The following is a 19,481-nucleotide window of genomic DNA, read 5'->3' on the forward strand; positions in this document are numbered from 1 at the left end:
ACATGTGTCGCACATGCACTGTGGCTGATTGGATGCGTCCCATGGATTAGCCCCGGCAGGCGCTGCCAGTTTGAAAAACACACAGTGGCTGTGGACACATGCTAACACGGGGAGGAAGGAATTATTCTCACCATTTTTAACATTTTGTTTTGGTTGCCTATGGGCAACCCTGTCTCCCTGTCTTCTCTTTACCTGTGGTTCTGACACACTGGTTTGATACCAAACTTTACACCATATTTTTGGTATATATAGCTCCTGTTTCACAGCCTAAACAAGCCAAGCTCTTGCGCTTCCGGCGCCGTTTACTCAAAAACCTAAAGCTTGTATCGTTTGTTACAATAAATGCCCGTGTTTCGCTTTGTTCACCTCAGACATACCAGGTGTGTACAGCAGGTGCGAAAAATAGGAACAGATGCAACAGTCATCGAAAACGCGACACGACAATGCCAAGTGGCGGCCATTAAAAGCTCGTCACACGCCCACACAGTGGGGCCTCCCATCGCTAACGAGAGAAAATTTGTTGGGCCACAGACAGGTGGAGTAATGCCGCTACAATTATGCAAAGCACGAAAGCGTGCATATGAAAAGACACGCGTGCCTTTGTGCAAACGTGCGCGTGCGACATGCCACTTTGAGCCCATCCCACAGCTCATTAACAGTAATAAGTGACTGCCGCCACCTCTTTTTTGTCAGTGGGGATGCGAGCCAATCAGTGGGGTCATTTCACATCATAACGTCTTACCAGAGCACATTATGGCACTTGTTCATGGCTGGGAATGGCTGCCATTAGTGGCGAAGCCAGATTAGATAAGGGCTAGGTGAGTGAGGGGTGGGAAGAAGAGAGAATTAAAAAGGGGGGAAGAGGGAGGTGGATCAATATATGGATACTTATGGAGATAACATCACAATGGGGTGTCTGGGAAGGATAGCATTTTCCAGACTCCTGATTTTTTCTCCTTGTGGGAGTGAGATAAAAATGTGTGTGATGACGGAGAAGGTGTGTGTTTGCTCAAGCCTCAATGCGTATGACCGCTTGTTTATGAATGAGTCCATTGAGTAATGTGCGCGTGTTTGTGTGTGTGTGTATGCGTGTGTGAGCGCAAATTTGAGCATGTGTTACAGGAGAGTATAAATTACATCAATCTACTCAAGAGTCTGCACCATGCTTGATATGTGTGTGTGTGTGTTGTGTGTATGTTTGGGGGGGGTGGGGGGGTTGTGCGTGCTTTACCTTGGCATGTGCGTGTGCAATCCTGTTTAATTACAGATCAGGCTTTGAGGCGGAGGCAAACAGTGCTATAATTACAGGAAACACCTCTTTTAATATTTTATGGAAATCTACTGTGTGTGTGTGTGTGTGTGTGTGTGTGTGTGTGTGTGTGTGTGTGTGTGTGTGTGTGTGTGTGTGTGTGTGTGTGTGTGCACGTGAGCGAGAGAGAGAGAGTTGAACATGTTTATTCAGCCTGTGAGAGGAACAGAAGATGAAAATTAGGGGGGGTGTACAGGGAGTTTGCTCTGAATGACTTCTGGTTCTTGCCTCATGATCTTGTGCCTTTTCTTTCATCCTTCCTTTACTCTTCACAGTCTCTCATTTCACATTTGTGTTTCCAAATGGGTTACGCTAAACGCCCCCTTTTCCCCACTTTTGAACCGCTTCCCTCTCAAATATTTATACTCCCTTTTACAAGGCCAAGAGACAGAGGGGTGAAGAAAGACGGCAGAGACTTAGATCTATCTATTAAAGATGAGCAACCTCTCAAATGCAGAGAGAGGGGTAATGAACGCGTTTGCTCGGGGATGGCAAGGTGTAAACCGTGATTTAATGCTCGACGACGTATTATAACGGCCGGTTTGCTTTTGTTTTCTCCAAGAGAAAGTTGACAGGAAAAAAAAAGGAAGTGGAGTGAAAGGAAAAAAAAGAGAAGTCAGACGGAAAAAGAAAAAAGAAAACCAATTTTTTGCAGCTGCTTTTAAAGACATATATCACTCGAAATGACAACCACAACAGCTGGAATGAAGTGTCATTTTAATGAATGGCTGCTAATTTATGTATTTGTTGATTTGTTTAGCGTTTGTTTGCTTTGTGGGAGGGTGTGTTTGCGGGAGAGGCACAGGCCGGGATGAACACATGTTCCTTCTTAGCCTGCAGTGACACAAATGTATTCATGCACGCAGAGACACACACAATGGCAATATGCTAACACTCAAGCAAGTACCCAGTGCCCCCAACTGTGCCTGACACGTCGGGGGGACTGGGAGCAGGCTTTGCTGGTAGCATGCTTTACTATTCTTTGATATGCACCAGTCATTAAAAATAGATGGCGAGCAATCATTACAGGCGTCGGAATTAATCTAATTAGCCCGGCGCGCTAGGCCTCTCTGATTTGGAGGGGGGACTGGAGGGTGGGCATTCTGCAAACAGAGCCACCCATCCGCAAACCCAGTGTAAGCAGAGAGGGCTTGGACGCTACAGGGGCCGCGGCGGCGGGGGCATAATCCGCCTTGACTTATTAATACGCGCAAACAAGATTTAGCTCCTCAAAGCAAACAAATGAAGCAAGTGCTAAGAGGAATGAGAGGCGAGGGGAGGGAACGGGAGGGGGGGGAGAAAGTGCAAGATCGAGGGAGAGCAAGAGGAGATAAATTATTTAAATCTGTGTGGACTGCATGAAGAGTCGCTACTACCGCTGCTACTGGAGGTAAAAAAAAAAAGAAAAAGAAAAAAAGACTTAAGAGCCAGAAAAATGTTTGCTCCTCTCTTCATGGTTTTACCTTAAAAAACACAGACTTTTTCCACTGAAGTTTTGAACCACTTCTTTGAAGCTGCAGTAGGTCATACCATAAATTATAATCTGTTGACTAGTCACTTCCTTATAAACACCGCCAAAATACAAATCCATACTGCTTTCTCACCTACACGGATCACTGCGAGGCTCAGCACGCACAGACCCGGCCGCGTTATTGACTCTAGAGTCAAAGAAGGCCTGAGGCCACAACCTTTTGACCTCTGTCACGGGTAAGGACTGCTGCAAGGATGTATGGGTGGTGTGCACTAAGGAGTATAAAGAAGCCTTTTTGTGTCCAAAAGCAAACAAGTGCCAGGATGTAGGTCCAGTTAAATAGGGATAAGTCACTCCACAACTCTTTGAATCTCCTACCAGCCTGTTTGTTTGCTTCACTAACTGTTTAGTTGGCTTTTATGCCAAAATAGCAGCGGAATTAAAAAAAAAAAAAAAAAAAAAAAAAAAAAAAGTGGTTGTGTGCTGTGTTTGTATAAACATGTAATGATGGTAAAAAAGTTAAATAGGCCCAAACCAGAAGGGTAAACTTTGACTTTAGAGAGTTTTCAGATGCCAAAAGTTAATTATGACATTGATAATTGCAGAACTCTGTCTGCCGTCATGAGGGAAAAAGTCAGTATGTCAGTGACAGAAGCAGAAAAAGACACAACGGGTCTGAATAAGTTAATGTAATAAACGTTGTTACATGTTTTTTAATCAGAAAGAAGCCGACGACTACGATGCCACCTGGGTCAAACAATAGAAGGTATCCCAAATATAATTAATGTAATGAGTAACTGGAACGCATGTGAGATTTGCTAATTTTTGAAAATAAAAACTAACCGTGCATCCATCCATCACTCATACTATCAGCACAGTGTGTATGTAGATCTAAACAAAATCCACAGAAAAAAGGAAAAGAAAGGAAAGGGAGCTAAAGCTAAATCTTTAATGACCGAACCAAACAGAAGTCTAGCAGATGCCAGCTCAGCAAACACAATTGCCATACTGATGAGAAGAGAGCAACACAAGAAGGGAAGATGTCAGGAAGTTTGTGCAGCATTGCAGGGGAAAGCTGTGTCTCCTTGGCTCTGGCGTATTCCAGGGAACACTTATCTTCAAGATTTCCTAACAAGTATTATCAGAAATAGCTCACAGATGCAAGTAAAGATCAGACATCTAATTATATGAAATTGAGGAAATTTGAAAATCATGCTAATTCTTATATACGCATGTAATCTTATGTGCCTAAAATATCCCAAAGTTTAAATGGACAACTTTCATTAAAATCACTGTGTTGACACTGATGCAGGAGCAGAATCTTGACTTTACTTGACTATATTTTTACGAATCACGATTGTGTTCGGTAAATTAGGTAAACCTACATTAAAGGGGGTCTATACGTTCGTATTTCAGGATGCTGTTGTTGTATTTTCCTCTAGATGAAGGCTCCTTTTTCCTTTTTCTGCTGGCAGTACTTGCAAGAGAATTAAAACAGTGAGTAACTGCAGTGTAATTGTACGTACCATGCGGAAAGACACTAACCAGGGGAAATTTGAAAGACAATTTCGCCAGCACCTCACTCACACAAAGGACATAATGGCGCTGAAAGCAAAACGACTCAATGAAACAGGAAAAGTGTATTTCTTGGAATCCACTTACACCCAAATTACAGAGACATTCTTGGCAACGCTCGCAGCGCAGGGGTAACACAATGTACTGCAGTGAAAAGAACATTTGGGACACTTATCAAGGCAATGACATTATTAAAATGCACAAAGAAAAGAATATTAAACTAAAGAAAATAATAAATCAGGGTCTGTTTATTTGGCAGTGCTTTACTCCGTCTCTTGTATTTTTTTTTCTCTCTCCCTCCCTCCTGGCCTTCATCACCAGGTTGAGTTACAGACATGAAGCAAAGGAATGAGGGAGGCAGCGTGGTAACACACTGTACCATGAGGAGTAAAACGCCAGCTCTCACTGATACTCTGTCCACCATGCACCTCCTGCCCCCCCGACACACACACACACACACACACACACACTCACACAACACACACACACAGTAACTGGACAGCTCAGTGTATGGGCTGTACATATATCTACAAAATGCAAGCTGATTATGTGATTGTGTTCCCCTGAGTGTAGATGTAAAGGCCCATACAAACACACACACACACACGCACACACATGCTTCACTTCCCTCCTGCCTCCCTCCCTCTGCGGCTCTGCATGTGTCCTGTCATATCTCCTTCAGCCTGTAATTGTCCCAACTTATGGTGTTTCTTCCTGCAAGCCACAGTTTAGGGGAAGTGAAATCCTTCTAAGTGACTGTCACAATGCATCAGCCTCAGGCGAGGGACGCACTCCCGCTCTAACCCCCACCCCCACCCCCCAGTCCCAAGGCTGCTCACTATCCCTCACTTAAAGTGTCTGTCTTGTTGAGATGCTCCACTTGTGCTTTCACTTGGTTGCTCCCTGTCACTGCATTTATCCCCTTTAATACTGTCACCCTCCTGACACACCTCTTTTTTTTCCTCCTTCTCCCCCTTGGTCTGTCCGCGTGTTGCATGTAAGCTGAAAAGAGAGCAGCAGTCACAACAACACGCCGCCTCGAAAAGCCCTGCCCGCGACCTGCTTTCCGCACAATCCCTGTTCCCCCAGACTGCATCTACCGGGAGTCGCAGTTTCCCTTTCCTTTTTAAAAAGAGACGGCGACTCCTTGACATACTTTCACACACAAAAACACAGAGAGGAGCTGAGGGTGACGAAGGTCGTGACCCTGGCATGTCACGGCCCTGTGATGCATGGGCCTCTCCCTCTCTGCCTCTGACCTTGTTTTTTATGCCTCTGTCACTAAGCAGATAAGACACACCCACCCCCTTTGACTGATCTTTCCCATCAGCCATCTAAACTTGCTTTTTCCAAATGTACTTTTTCAAAGAACACAACCAATTCTTAATGTATTTGCCATAGATACTGCAATTAACAGTTTTGGTCTATGCTATGTCCAAGAAAATGAAAAGTCCCACTCTGTGTAGCTTCATCGAATTATCAGATGTTTAGTTTTCTATTGTAAGGCAACAAGCAATAGTCAATATTCAAGCAGCAATCAGACAAGTGATCTTTATAAAAATCATTTAAACAATGAAAAATTGTCATAGTTCATTTTTGGTTAATCTAACCACTCAAAAAGGAGGGATCTTTTCAAAATGTCTGGTGGATAAGTTACCCAGGCAGCGAGAGAATTGATGCTTGTGAATAAGTGAAATCTTGCCCCCAAGCAAAGTCTTTATTTAATCTTTTAAAAAAAGTATTTCAGGTGGCAGGACCTAACCAGGGTAGAGGGAAAATGAAAGTTTGGAACACGGTTAAGTCTAACATGTAACCACCATCGGACTCTACACGTGGACTAGTTGTGACAGTTTTTTGGTCGTCGAAGAACAAGCCTTGTATACCGATATTTATGTTGTGCACAACAGAAAAGAACAGCTTCTGGTTGTTCTAAAGTGACACAGGTAAAGATGTCACATGGGGTGGTGTGTATCCACAGAATCAAGCAAACATTGACAAAGCAAATAGCTGAAAAACAAGAAGTGCAGCTTAAACTATCAAAATGCTTATTTTGGGGCATTTTGAATGTGTTTGTTTGTGTGTGTTGGTGTGTATAGTTGCTGTTTAGACTTGTCAGTACTGAGTTTGACTTGCTATTGAGCTTTTTCTTTTTAAACTGTGGACCCGTCGGTCACCCATCAACCTTTCATCGACCAATCATGGGGCAGCAAGGGGAGGGACCGGGGGGGTCTGGCAGGGACGGACACTCGGCAGGGGAGGGGGGGGTGGTCACTCACTCATCACTTGGACACAGTCCGGCTCTCAGTGTGTGTTTATGTCTATGTGTGAGTGTCTTTGTGTGAGTGTGTGAGGCCAGAAGAAGGTCACTCACTGGTCACCAGATGTTAACTGTTTGGGCTGAACCACAGAATGCAAGAAAGAGGGGGACAGTGTCTTTACTCCCCACTCTATCCCTCTCCTTTGCAGATACACACACACACGCATACACAGAAAAGCATGAGAGTGATGGGCGATAATGGAGCAGACACTAACAAATCTGCACCTCTTGGCTGGAGGCCTTGACTCAGAATCAGAAAGCAGACAGTCTGTCCAGCTCATAAGCCCAAGTAAAACACACCGCTACACACTCAGCAGACAGAGGTACCAGTGACCCTTACTGTAGCACCACTCACTTTCCAGAGGTATTCATTTGTTGTTAAGTGACATTTACACCAGCGGAATTCGCTGTGGTTAGCTTGTAGATGTATTAGCTATCGCCTCTATCCACTGGAGATGTGCGAGTTTCTAATACAGCAAGCAGTTCAGCACTTTGTCACTGTGTGTGGCCTTACAGTGTGCAGGCTGTTGCTGTTCTGGATGTTAGTTCTTCTGTATGTCTGGTTATTAAATATCAATCCCCAGCTGCGCACACACGAACACACACACACATACACATACACACACACACACACACACACCACTTCCTTTTCAGTCTCGAAGTCAGGGACATAACAGTTTTGGCTGGCGAAAATCGTGTGGGCCACAAGAAGAGGGAGAGAAAAACCAACTGTTCCTTTAGGTGAAACCTTCCAGCTGGACACAAAGAAGGGGGAAATCAGAAACAGGCATTAGCCAGGACAACCAGAGAGAGCAGAGTTGGAGGACTTGTGATTGAGCAAACGGAACTCCGGAGACATTTTTTTGCGAATGGAGCTCTTGCAGATTTTCCCACAGGTAGAGGGGACACCGGAAAAAACAGAGCAGATCGACAAGAATGGTATAATGACCGAGAAAAAGAAAGCACTGAGAGGGAGGGCACGGAGGGAAGGGGGGAAGAGAAGCTAAACGCACTAAATTGCAAAATACAAAAAAAAAAGGAAAGAAAGTAAAAAGAGCAGCAGCTGGACTGTTCCTGCTAATTCAGCGCTTTGACGAATCAATGCCACTTGAGGAGTCCAATCCGAATCCTGAGCTCAGCTAGACGCATCAGTGAGACCGTAGCCGTGCTTGTGTGTATATACGTGTGTGCAAGCCCGGAGGGTTGGCGGTGTAGCTTTGAGCTTGTCCGCAGTAGTCTACATTAAGCTGCAGTAATGTGTTAATTTATAACTCTATCACCCCAGACACCTGCATTATCCATCTGTGTCACACACTAGGCCTACAATATCTATCATCCAGAATGGAAAAACGGCCGTTGCGGAGAGATTAAACACCAGTCGCGCAATTTCTCCTCTTTTTCTCTGCCTTTCTTTTCCCTTTAGCCATATCTATTGCAATCTTTCACAAGTCTTTCTTTGGGGTCTCACTTCCCCAGGTCCGATCAATTACGGCCTGACGCTGTTCCCAGTCCTGTTTGACCGGGAGCTCCATAGGCTCTGCCGACATCGATCCCTGCCCCAAAAACACAGGTCTCATTTGACTTTAACAGTCTCTTTCTTCCCGTAGCCACGGAAGATTGTATGTGGTTGTTTAATCAGTGGTAAGAGATTGAGTTACACTGCGCACCTTTGTGAACTCAAAATGTGTTATCACTTAAAAGGGATTGACTAAAGAGATTTTAACAACACATGTTGGGCTTAAAAACTGGCTCTGTATGAAACGATAGTCACTGACACATAACCTTACCTGTTGTATTAGTATGGAAGCAATTATTTTTTGATGTTTCTCCCACCTACGATACTGTAAGTGCATTCATGTTCATATTTCTCTGAAATATCATGTTTGAGAAAAGATCTTTTTCCTCATTTTGGTGTCATGAATTATAGTTTTCAAGCTTTACAAACAACAGACAGCAGTGCATGCATGCAAAATCAGCTTGTGCTTGTGCAAGGGGCTCACACTGTCTTCATCAGCAGCAGCAGCAGGGATTAATAACACGTCGGGGTGAATGACCAACACTCTCCCTCTCTATTCGGTTTCACAACATCACTACGATCAGCAGCCACAGACACATGCACCAGAACACATGTTCACTTAAATGCATCGGCATTAATGCAAAACAGAGATCCCTTCGCTGACCAGAGGGTCGCCTGACACGGGAGATCTGGTGTCGCTGGGAATCAGAGGAAAGCAGCATTATTTATTTTCCTTGAAATGCTCCCTTCCAACCTGCGAGAGCAGTAGTGGACATAAGATACACGGGCTGGAGGAGGCAAAGTGGACTTTGATAGGAAAGACAAGCCTGCAATTCCACCTTTAAAGAGTGCAACAGTCATCATGAGGGGAGAAAGGGAATCTGCCCATTAAGACTAAGTGGATGTCTATTAGATCATGGAGGTAAGGAGGTGGGGATTTACCATCAGTCTGACTCGGATGCAACCTTGTCTGGTGTCCCGAAGGCTGAGTCTACTTCACAGCCGTTGTCTTGAGTTCCTTTAAAGTTTTTTCTTATAATTATAGTCAGCATTTGTGTTTTGTTTATAGATGTGGCTCTGCAAAGTTTAGAACCCGTCCTTTATTTGGAAATTATTTATTCTAAGAATGTCTGCGAGGGACATCACCTCTGTGAAATGAAAGCAATTAAAAGACTATCAAAGTCACCACCCAGTCCTGTGAGATCAAACCGACTCAGCCCCTCTTTCTACTTGTCTCTCTGTCCCCTTCATACCCCCTTTCCCTAGTGTAAAACCCCCCATTCTTATCACTGCGGTACAGTTAATCCTCCTTCTCCCCTCCTCCTTCCATCGTGCAGTCCCTGGGGGGGGGGGGGGGTACGCGGAAGGCTAAAAGGCGGGAGCACATTTGCCACTTGCCTGCGACACATAATATGGAGCAGGCAATCAACTTTGGCTCGACATGTATTTGCTCATCTCTGGGACACACACACACACACATCCACCTACACCCCACCACCATCACCACCGCCACCGCTGCTGCTGGGAAATTGAGGGGTGAGGGTGTGGGGGGGGACGCTGAAGGGAGGGGGAGCCTAAATTAACACTTGACATTCAATACGGTCAGGTCCTTAATTGGCCAGGGCCTTCCTGAGAAGGCAATTTTCTATTCCCCAAACTGCCCCCGCGCTGCACCATGTGCCAGTGTCATCTGTGTATGAGTGTTTGCGTGTGAGGACGAGACAAATCGCATGTGTGTGTAAGTATGTGCCAAAGAAAAGCTAAGTATGCATGCATATATCTGTGTGTGGCTTTGCGTGTCTGCGTGAGCCCGGGCCCCTGTCCTGAGAGAGGCCCTCTGGTCCCTTCCCGCTCTCTAATGAGGCTGGATGAATTAGCGCTACGTGACATGATTTGAGCAGCAGTGCCCCCCCCTCCCTCCCCTTCCTTTCCTCTCTCCCTTCGTCTTTGTCCTTCTCTCTTCCTCATCCCCTGCTCTTTTTTCTTAAAGCAGTGACAGGCATCTGGTGGCCGAAAAAGCGCCGGGAGCAAGCCCACGGCTCTCGCCTTTATGCTGCCGCTGCCTTGTATCAGGCGCCCACGCACAAACACACACACACACACACACACACACACACACACACACACACACACACACACACACACACACACACACACACACACACACACACACACACACACACACACACACACACACACACACACACACACACACACACACACCTATGGAACATGCACAGACTGAAACACTTTCGCCTTGCTCCCATTCCTTTTCCGCTCACTCGCGCGCACACAGACTGACTTGCACTTCCCTGCAGATTCAGTTACAGTTGATGTTATTACAGCTTTCAACCTGAGAGGTATTAGGCTTCCTTTAACAGATCTGACAGCATTTACAACACAGGCAAGTTGACGCCTCTAATCGCCTCTGTGACTTCAGCCTATTACCAATTGATCTCCGAAGAGAGCCTCCTCCTCACCTTCAGACCAATGCACAATCTGTCGGCGCCTTTTCCCCTTTTTTTTTTTGTCATAATGCACATCTTTACTTGCTGCTGCATCCTGCAAACACGACTGCTCTTTAAGTGCTCTCATTTCACCCCTTTTTTTTTTTTCGCCGACAAATCTCAGAGCTAATGATATCTGTATTATTCATGTTATTGAGTTACATCTGGTCACCCATTGATCAGGCAGAAAGGATCACGTTTGCCCTCGCGAGGCCTTGTTTTAGCCACGAACAAGACGCTGAATTTATGTTTTCAATCGCGCTGCAGAAAGTAGCATTAAATCTAGGTGATAAATCCTTCTTTGCCACCTATTGTAGATGTAAACTGATCAGCAAGCTGTGAAGTAATGGCCTGATGTAGTGGCAGATTTTTTTTTTTCTCCTTTGTATTTGGAGAAAACATATCAAATGGATTAAATGCCATGAAATATTAAATGGCAGAGTCACACACATCACAGAGCAGACAAAGCACTTATCGTCGAATGTGTTTCCCGACAAAGGAAGAGGCAGCTCAGGCCATTAACAGAGAAAACATCAGTGCAGAGAAAGCAAGACGGTGGTGCATGTGTGGCTGCAAGTCGGTGAGTCAACAACACAAAAACATCTTCTGCTTTTAACTTGGACTAAATCTGCTTATTTCCAACAAGAATTTTCACTTTGTCCTGTTGTTTAAGACCGAGGCTGCCACTTCAAATACGGCAGTAAAGTCACAAGAGGTCAATAACGTGTCGAGCCAAAAGCAACGCGCGGTGGCCTCACACCCCCCAGCTATTTCCAGCAGATACGGGGGTCACGCCAGCTGATGCATATCACTGCAGGCTAATCAGATCACTTGTGACTTCATTGACATTACAGATTGTTAGAAAGTGAAGTGTGGCGCTTCTTAATATGTGATTAAGACGTGCTACGCTCTGTGACAATGCACAATGCTTCTCCTATCCAGCCCACACACAAACACAAACACAGACACACACACACACACACACACACACACCGAGTGGTTTTTCACTGCACTGCACGCATACATACAACACATAGTCACAAAAAACAAAATGCTACCCAGAGTCAAAGCTTGCCAGAAAAACACGGGCTGTGGGATGCCAAGGCAGCTGCATTTAACAGTGGCCATTAAATGTTATTAATCCAACAGCGCAAACATCTCTACAAAGTCAGCAGAGAGTGCAAACAAATGCTTACACATGTTGCTTTAATACATTGCTCACAACAAAAAGTGGCTAATGGGTGAAGACTTGAGTGTGATGAGTAAAATTAAAGCAAATGTCGAGGAGCAGTTACACAATCTGGATAAAGAACATTGAAAAATTTCATCTGTACCTGAAACACTCAGCGTGATTGAGTGTGTATGCATATGAGTGGATGTGTGTGTGTGTGTGTGTGTGTGTGTGTGTGTGTGTGTGTGTGTGTGTGTGTGTGTGTGCGTGTGTGTGTGTCAGTATGCATGTGTACCTTGGCTATACGCCTACCACAGCCTGTACCACTACCCTCCCTTCTCCAAAACCTCCCTAAAATCCTCCCTGGGCCTCTGGCAATCAAATCCCCATGGCAAGCTGGAGACAGAACAGAGCAGAGCGGAAAGATAGACTGAGAATAAAACATGGGAGCGAAAAAGAAATGAAACATAAAATAGTGAGGAAAGGGCCTCCTCCTCCCCCTCCTCCACTAACACACACACACACACACACACACACACACACACACACACACACACACACACAGGAGCTCAGCGTATGCATTAAAGGATGAAACATTTAATCGTGCTCACCTAGCCACACACGTGAGCCGAGGACATGAAATGTTTATTACATGTCGAAAAGCCATTTTTCTTTGAACAACAACTTTGGTAATTGGCCGGCACATCCAAAGCCTGCAGTGCAAACACTCAACAACAGTATACCTTGGATTACCAGGTGAAAGAGGCCGACTCAACTACAAGCCCTGAACAAAATTACTATCATTATCCATAACCATAAATACGCCTGATGATGGCGGTGATGGTTTTAACAATAATAGTTGCAATTCAGTTCAGAGTGCTTTTTCACATAACAGTGACAGCAATTGTCACATCCCCAACGGAAAAATGAAAGGCTCGGTGCCTTGAGAGCTCTTCTTAGTTGCCACTGCTGATGGGGCAAATTAGCAAGCGGAGCCAGCAGCAAGGGGTCCTTAAAGACGGATGTAAAAATAGTAGGCTGTCGATTTGCCCGCTGCTCTGGCACCGCTCCAAAGAAAACAAAATAACAGGAGTTGAGGAATAACAGGAAAAGGGAGAAGCCATGGTGAAAGTATGCCCAAGTTCCTGTCACTTAGCACAGGTCACACCTAATGTCACCTTCCTCTGGATGCAGAAAGGGAAAGAACGGCTTCTCGGAATAATGTCTTTGCCATATGTTCACATATTTAAATACAACATGCACTGCAAAATATAGATGTTTCCTCCTCTCCGTGTTCTTTTGGTTCAGTTACTTATCTGTGATTATCTACTGCGCTGGTGGCCTGGTTACCAAAAGCAACGCAGATCAGACCTCTCCCAGGTCTTGGTATCCCCATAACTCATGCCACCTCACTCTCTCCCACACATGCGAGACACAGCTCCACTTTAACCCTTTCATAACTGCACAAACCTGGGTGACAGCTGCTGCATTCCTGCCGTATCAGTGTGCATGTACATCTGCATGTGTGTGCGTGTGTGTGCGTGTGCGTGTGCGTGTGTGTGTGTGCCGCTAGCCTGGCCCTGTGCTCATGTCCACCTCATTAGTCAGTGGCGGGGTGGTGACATCCTGAGCGACTGGCTCTTCAAACACACACATTTCCTCCTCACACCGGCGACTTCTCCCCACGTCAGGAAACTGCCCAGAGACAAATAACTACCAGGCTTCTTTCGAAAGAAATGTAGAGATTGAAACCAAGTCAAACCGAGTGAAAATGGAGCTTTTGTGCTGCTCGAACTGACACCCGAAGAAAAGAAGATGTAAGAAAAACAGAGAGGGCGAGAACACAGAAATCCAACTGAAGCCTATTAGTTTATTCTGCAATAAAGCAACTGTTTTTGAGAAGTATTTCTCATTTTTATATTATTGGAAAGAATGTAATCACACTGATTTATTAAAAAAAAACTCAAACCTACATAAATCGTTTGGTCGCAAAATAGAGCACGAATCTCCTCAGTGTTGTGTGATGACATTTTCCACTCAGCTTACAGTTTTTCTATCGATTATTTGCCAAAAACCTCTTCAAATAATTAATTTCTTTCCTTTTCCATACACATGCCCACGCATATGCAGGTCCCTGAGAAACGCTCGGCTCCAGTAGATTTCACTACAGATGGCTCTGCGTTTCTGCCATGCCTAAACACACACACACACACACACACACACACACACACACACAAATGCACTGCATCCTGCCATATGAAAAAAAGAGACCCCTTTTTGACTTCCATGATTGCATCTCTACTATCGCTGCACATTATTCAGGCATTCACCATGGCGGTGAGGCAGTCATCTCCTCAGGACAAACAGGAAACAGCTGACACGGAGCCCGTGAGTGTTGCTCACATGATGCTTATTGATCGCTGTTTGCCCCGAGAGTCTCGCATACAGAGTCAGGGTCAGTGCTTACCCATCCTGCAGGGCATTATTGCACAGCTACAGAGGCTGCTCCATGACCCGAAATGCACATGATCAGGCACCAAATATATATATATATATATATATATATATATATATATATATATATATATATATATATATATAAATAAATAAATCATAAGATATATAATACAATAAAATTGAATTTGTTCAGAAGCTGTCCAATTAAAATACGGTGACAAAAAGAAGTAATGGGTCTGAACACGGGGCCGTTTTGATGCATCTGACCATGTACAGTACAGTGAAAAGAAAATAGAAGCTTCAAACGTGTGTATGCGTTATATTAAAAATCTAAATCTAAAAATAACTAAAATTAACATAAACATGTCTTTGAATATTAATCAGATGACAGTGCATGCATGGTGATGTAATTACTGGAAAAGAAAAAAACAAAAACCTTTGTAAACTAGTTTTAACTATTACAGTTGCAGTGGTCGTATCTCCCTGGTCGATTCTTGGGTAAATACAACGGGGACCACGGCATGAATGGGACTTTGTGCATCCTCCCACTTCGTCAAGCTAGATGGATTCTTAATAGAGCACTCGTACAGTAAATATACAAGTAGCTGCATCCCCCTTCCCACTCGGCCTTCCACTCATACGTTGCTCCTGCAGAAATAATGCTGCCTTGAGGAAACACGCGCAGCATCAGGAAACACACACAAGACCAAGAAAAATGCCTGCTGACTGAACACCGCGGTAACCTTTTTTTTTTAGCGCTGCTTATGTTTTCTTGCCACAATTTTACAGTTAGTGAGTGAGATCTAAGCTCTGCAGAGCCTCAAACCTCTTCCAATCAGCTACCGGATCAAATGCTGACACACAGAATACTCCAAAATGTGAAGAAATGCTGTGTTGCTTCAGACACCTATCTCTGTGTGTAAATATGTGGCAGGATTCCTCTGTTAGACAGGTCCCATGTCAGGGGCCTTTTAGTTAAAAGCTCTATTAAAGTTTGTGATTTAGCAACTGAGGACTAAAGGTGGAGACAGTTTTATAAAATAAGACAGTCGTGAAACAGAGACAGAATGAAAGTGGTGCAGGTGAGGGAATGTGACGAAAATGTGTTTGAGAAAAGGAGAAGAAGCAGTGAGAGATGTAGAAGTAGAAGACGAAGAAGAAGAAAGAGAAAAAGTAGTGATGGGGGAAGTGGTGCGTGTGTTTTCTGCAAATCTCCTCTTTCACCTCTGCTCTGCTCTAGCTCTCCATCCAGGGCCAGCCAAGAGACACTTCACCTCGCACCCGCATACACATGGAGCTAGAGCCAACACACAGGAACACACACACACACACACACACGGGAACAAACACACACACACACGGGAACACACACACACACACACACACACACACACACACACACACACACACACACACACACACACACACACACACACACACACACACAGAGGACATACACTCACACAACTGGCACATGACTGTTTAGCCACCCACTCAGAAAAATAAATGGCTAAAGCACAGACATGAACGCCTCTACACACACACACACAAATGTCAGCGTCAGAAACAGACACACACTTGACACCAGATACACGGACGTATAGACATCCATATGCTCCGTGTGCAACGACCCATCAAAGACAGACATGGAAATAATAACAGCTGAATGTAACCACACGTACACACACACACACGCACACACACACACACACACTGGCTGTGGATAATTCTACACATATGCGTCAAATCACTCCCTGCAGTCCTACTCGATAGTAAAATTAGAAAAAAAAGCAATGCATATGCAGCACATATGCAACATGCAACACATCTGTACCCCACCGTGTAAAACAAGGTCCGCAAACATGCATGCACATGCACACACACACACACACACACACACACACACACACAGACGTACGCCACTATGAGTCTATCAGTGTTAATAGGCAGATTGGCTTGTACTGTGATCTGCGCTGAAGAGGGTAATATCTACCCCATTTCTACACTCAGACAAAACAAAGCAGAGCTGTTCCACAAATATGTCTGTCATCATGCCCCGAGAGCTAACACCATTCACCTTCAGTGGATTAACACAGACAGGCAGGACTGTGCAGGCTGCACGCTGCACTGACAGACTACATGGAATAAGGAAAACGTCAATATGACTGCAATATAACACACAATTAAAAGATGTTAAAACATCACATAACAGATGAATAAAAGAAGAAATTAAGTCAAACTGTTAAAGTTCAAACTGAACATTTAAGGTGGAAAACAATACCGACTAAAGAAGGAACGTATTTATTGTGAAATATTATTTTTGTAATTTGAGGCTGTGTGACAAGCATGCAGTTATAAAGCTACTGCCTCAAGGTTTTACTTTTTATCTGGAAAAAGACATGTTGTATGAATGTGTCTTGATTATTAACATCATCATAGACTTTTACTCCCTTTCAACATATTTTTTTAAACTGCTAAGCTAAAAAAAAGAGGCCAAAAGAAAATGCTTCAAGCCTGAAAGCCTGAGATTTTTTTTTTTTTTTTTTTTTTTTTACACCATTACAGCAGTAAAATTTATTCTAAATGAAAATAATGTCATGCATGATGACTTATGTGGTCCTTGTTAATATTATAACTAGCTACTCTTGCTGTATTTGGGAGTAAATGTCTATGTTCTGATTCATATCTCTGCACCACAAAGTGTGTTCATATGTGATCAGACTCCGTGTGAGAAGAAGCAGCAGCACTGAGAGCAGAGAGAAGTCATAGGCTTTAATGCCACTGTACCTCTTCCAGGTCTCGGCCCATAGTCGACCTGTCGCACTTCAAAGGAAGCCGCGTTACAGCACCCTTGCAAAAAGAAAAGGAAGAGGCTATTTTAGAGGTAGTTTGAGACTGAAAACATACGCTGATGATTTCTTCCTCTTCTTCTTTTTTGTGTCTTCCTCGGAGATCGGCTCTGAGCCTGGGTGGCCTCTCCAGATCCCCAGGTGGAGGTGAAGCCACATTTTACGAGCCCTCCAAATCCTTAAGTTAGTTCCCACGTTCCACCGACTTGAAGCGGAGGAGGAAAAAAATAGGAAAAAAAAGAAAAGGAAAAAAAAAAGGGAAAGACGCGGCCTCCGGCTGCTGTGTTGTGGAGGAAATATCCCTGATGAGCCAATTAGGCCCGTGGTATCACTTAACTCCGGAGTTTTTAACTTGCAAGGGTCGATATTCAGAGCCACGCATGTAGAGCAGCGGGTCAATTAATGCTCCAAATATTATCTCTCCGTAATGCCTGGGAAATAATTAAACTCCTGACTAATGTTTGTATTTTTTTTTCCTCCATAAAAAGCAATTATGAAAGTTCCCTCTCGCAGTGTTGTTTAAAATGCGCACCGATTTCGGAACGTTAAGAAGCTCGGAAAATAGGTAGAGATATTTATCGAATCAATTGAATTGATTTCATTTAAATTGCATGCAGTTTATGTCCTTTTGTGTTGACACTAAAGTGGATTGTGGAGGACGTGAATCTGCCGGAATGTGACTGAGAAAAAAAAAATTCCTTCAAGATGAAAAAAAAAGAGGCCTAAACGAAAAATGTTAATTATTCTCCTTCTTTTGTGCCTTTTCGTTGTTTTGAGGATAAAACGCACAAATAATTATTGCATGCGGATTGATTATCAATGTAGACTCGTAAAAATCCTAATTTAATAAGAGACGTTAAACGTTTTAATTTATCATTTGTTGTTTGTTTGTTTTTTTGCATCAGCACTGACTCCATCAAGAGAATATTATATTGTCTTGTCTATATCAAAATTAATTAATTTGAACCATTAACTGCAGTCGAAATATAAAAAGTGTTATTTTTAAATTAATCTCGACTTTAGATCGTTTTCATTTCGATATTGGAGGCATGTGTTGCTGTTTCTTTTGTGAGGCAAAACACCGTGAGGACAATCAAAATCAAACAAAAAACACACAAGACGAGTTTTACGACCGTTGATTCGTAATAAGCTGTCTTTTACTTGCAGTTTCGTGGAGTTTATATAACCCGGGATGATCAGACACCTGCTGCAAACTGCATCTTACTTCGAGGCTGTGGTTTAAAGCCTGGATTTAAATTAAGAAAATGCCATCCTCCGAAGCAGATATGTTTGGTGTGTAAGTTTTAGATCGTGTGTGTGGATGTCAGCAGTATTGCCAAAGGTGTGTTCCTGGCGATGCGCTCTGCCTTTACGCAGCTGCTGCGTCTCTCTCTTGACCGCAGCTTTCTCACTTTTTTGCGTGCGTATCGATCAGCTATAATTGGGCCTAACAACGATAAAACACCGCATCTCTTGTGTCAAGCAGGTGATCTTTACGGGAGAGAGGGAGCGATCGCAAGTCCATAACGCATTCCTCTCCAACACCCCAGGGTGCGCCGGGCTCGGCAAACACAAAGTCATTATCGGTTAGATTCCAATGAGGAGGTTTCTGTCAAGGAACTGGCTTTCCTTCGGAGAATTTATGCCATGCCCACTAAACATGGGGATATGTCTTTTAAATGATGTGAGATAAAATACATATCAAACGAGTCCCATGGTTGATTACATTGAAACAACGGTGCGCGTTTATTTAAAAAAAAAAAAAAAAAGAAAGAAAGAAAAATAGGGAGACAAAAGTGGGGTGACAGCAGACAGAACGCAGGGGCCCATCCACCTGCTCCTGCCGGTGGAGCTGGAGAAAAGAAACTTCTTGGCCTCGATACAACCCACCCATCTCTATTAATCCACGCAGAGAATCAGTAGTTTGTATGATCGTTACTTGGGAAAAAAAATAAAATAAAAAGGAGGGGTGCAAAATTAAGTCCCCATGTCATCTTCAATTTCATTTTTTGGGGGTGAGATTAGGTTATTTCAAAAAGAAACTAGTCCCATGTTATTATTAAACAATTCTTAAAAGTCACGCAGACGTATGTTGTTCCTTTTGTCATTGTTTGTGATTTCATCACATCCATCTTAAGAGTCAAAGAAAATGATTCAAACTGCATTTTCAAAATAAAGAATGTAATGGGAAACAGAACAAGTTCGTCTCCATGGGACCGCTGTGGAGCTGTTGCGCAAGAGCCGCTGTGGTATGGGTGCGTAACAGCATGTGCATGGTACGGAGAGCTTGCAGGTCCCGCTGTGATTAA

The 19,481-nt window shown here is 43.8% G+C and overlaps 1 protein-coding gene across 4 annotated transcripts in view; it reads right to left on the reverse strand.

Annotated features, from left to right (window-relative positions):
- bnc2 (basonuclin zinc finger protein 2) overlaps positions 1–19,481 on the reverse strand; it is a 168,468-nt gene that overhangs the window by 69,989 nt on the left and 78,998 nt on the right. For 3 of the 4 annotated variants that reach the window (XM_061717718.1, XM_061717711.1, XM_061717733.1), the window contains exon 3: positions 17,111–17,173. The exons of the other annotated variant lie outside the window; for it this stretch is intronic. In XM_061717718.1, the coding sequence (XP_061573702.1) occupies positions 17,111–17,173 (63 nt within the window). The remainder of the gene's footprint in view (positions 1–17,110; positions 17,174–19,481) is intronic. 4 annotated transcript variants of the gene reach the window in all.

The sequence above is a fragment of the Cololabis saira genome, chromosome 1 (genome assembly GCF_033807715.1).
Source record: "Cololabis saira isolate AMF1-May2022 chromosome 1, fColSai1.1, whole genome shotgun sequence".
Classification (NCBI taxonomy): Eukaryota; Metazoa; Chordata; class Actinopteri; order Beloniformes; family Belonidae; genus Cololabis; species Cololabis saira.